The 1,213-nt window shown below is 68.1% G+C and overlaps 1 protein-coding gene across 1 annotated transcript in view; it reads right to left on the bottom strand.

The window, feature by feature from the left end:
- Positions 1-834, bottom strand: part of MNEG_5760 (Uncharacterized protein ycf21) — a gene marked incomplete at both ends in the record, with an annotated part of 1,799 nt that extends 965 nt beyond the window's left edge. Inside the window, 3 exons of the mRNA XM_014045766.1 lie at positions 42-140; positions 394-462; positions 763-834. Coding sequence (XP_013901220.1) covers positions 42-140; positions 394-462; positions 763-834 — 240 coding nt within the window. The remainder of the gene's footprint in view (positions 1-41; positions 141-393; positions 463-762) is intronic.
- Positions 835-1,213: the final 379 nt, after the last annotated feature.

Below are 1,213 nucleotides of genomic sequence, written 5' to 3'. Positions count from 1 at the left end.
GAGTAGGAGGGAGACGGGGGAGGGGCGGGGCCCATGCACACCTGCCGCTGCAGCAGCGGCGAAGGGATCCGCTGCGCCGCAGCAGGGACCGCGGCGGCCTCCATCTCCTCCTGCCCCAGCTCCCGCATCTGGGTGCACTCCTGGGATGCAGGTGGGGATCAAGTCATGTGCTTTCGGCCACTGCCAGCCGCATCTTGCCAACAGGCTCGCCCCCTGGGGGCCAGCAGCAGAGCGGCTTGCCATGAGGGGCTGTGGCGAAGCCGTTCGCAGGCCAAACCGGCCATTAAATATGCAACCGCATTGTGCCCAGGAGCAGTTGCCCCGAAATCCTGAACCCTAAACCTCAACCGCGAGATCCAGGGGAGACCGAGGGGCAGGGGCAGCGCCGCGCACCACAGTCGTCTCCCCGCCGGTGATGAGCTCGAGGTGGCGCGTCACAGAGCCGTCGCTCAGGAGCATCATCTGGCAAAGCACGCGCGCGCGCCGCGCGCCGCGCGCCGCGGGAGGGGGCGTGCACGCTTATTGGGGTGGGAGCGGCGTGCCGGCGGCGTGCCGTGGGGCGGGGATCAGGGAGGCGGGCAGAGCGGTGAGGGTCTGCCTCAGGCCGGTTGTTTATTCAGCTCTGTGTGCGCGCGTGTGTGTGTGTGTGTGTGTGTGTGTGTGTGTGTGTGTGTGTGTGTGTGTGTGTGTGTGTGTGTGTGTGTTGAGGCGCCCAAAGCAACGGCGTGCAGGCGCCATGACGCGGGACCCGGGAAGCCGCACCCGCCAGGTGGGAGACAGCTGCGCCACGGGCGAGCCTGGAGCCAGGACGGATTCGGAGGTGCCCTTGCGCATCCGCAAGGGGGGTAGAGGCAGGTCCGGGGAGGGGGGTGAATGGCGGGTCCGGGGCGGCTGGCTAGGCTGTGGGCCGGGCCCTTGCTTTCGTTCTGGCCCGTTGTGGCACAAGTCAGGGTTTCAATACAGACGGAGTGTGGTCTCATGCAAGGGGCCCTTGCCGCGTGCGTGACCGCCTGTTGCACACCGCCCGGCTCACCCGCCACAGCAATGGCGCGTCGAGCCTGTGCCACTGCAGAGCCTCTGCACCGCCACTGCCGCTTGTGTCGCCATCTCCGACGCTGCTGCCGCCGCTGCCGCTCCCCTTGCTGCTGCCTGTGATCGGTGTCAACGCAGTCTGTGGCGAAGCACCCAGGTTCGCGCTGCGGTGACGCGCAGC

This window comes from Monoraphidium neglectum (genome assembly GCF_000611645.1).
Source record: "Monoraphidium neglectum strain SAG 48.87 unplaced genomic scaffold scaffold00879, whole genome shotgun sequence".
NCBI lineage: Eukaryota > Viridiplantae > Chlorophyta > Chlorophyceae > Sphaeropleales > Selenastraceae > Monoraphidium > Monoraphidium neglectum.
This window is presented reverse-complemented; position numbering and strand designations above follow the sequence as displayed.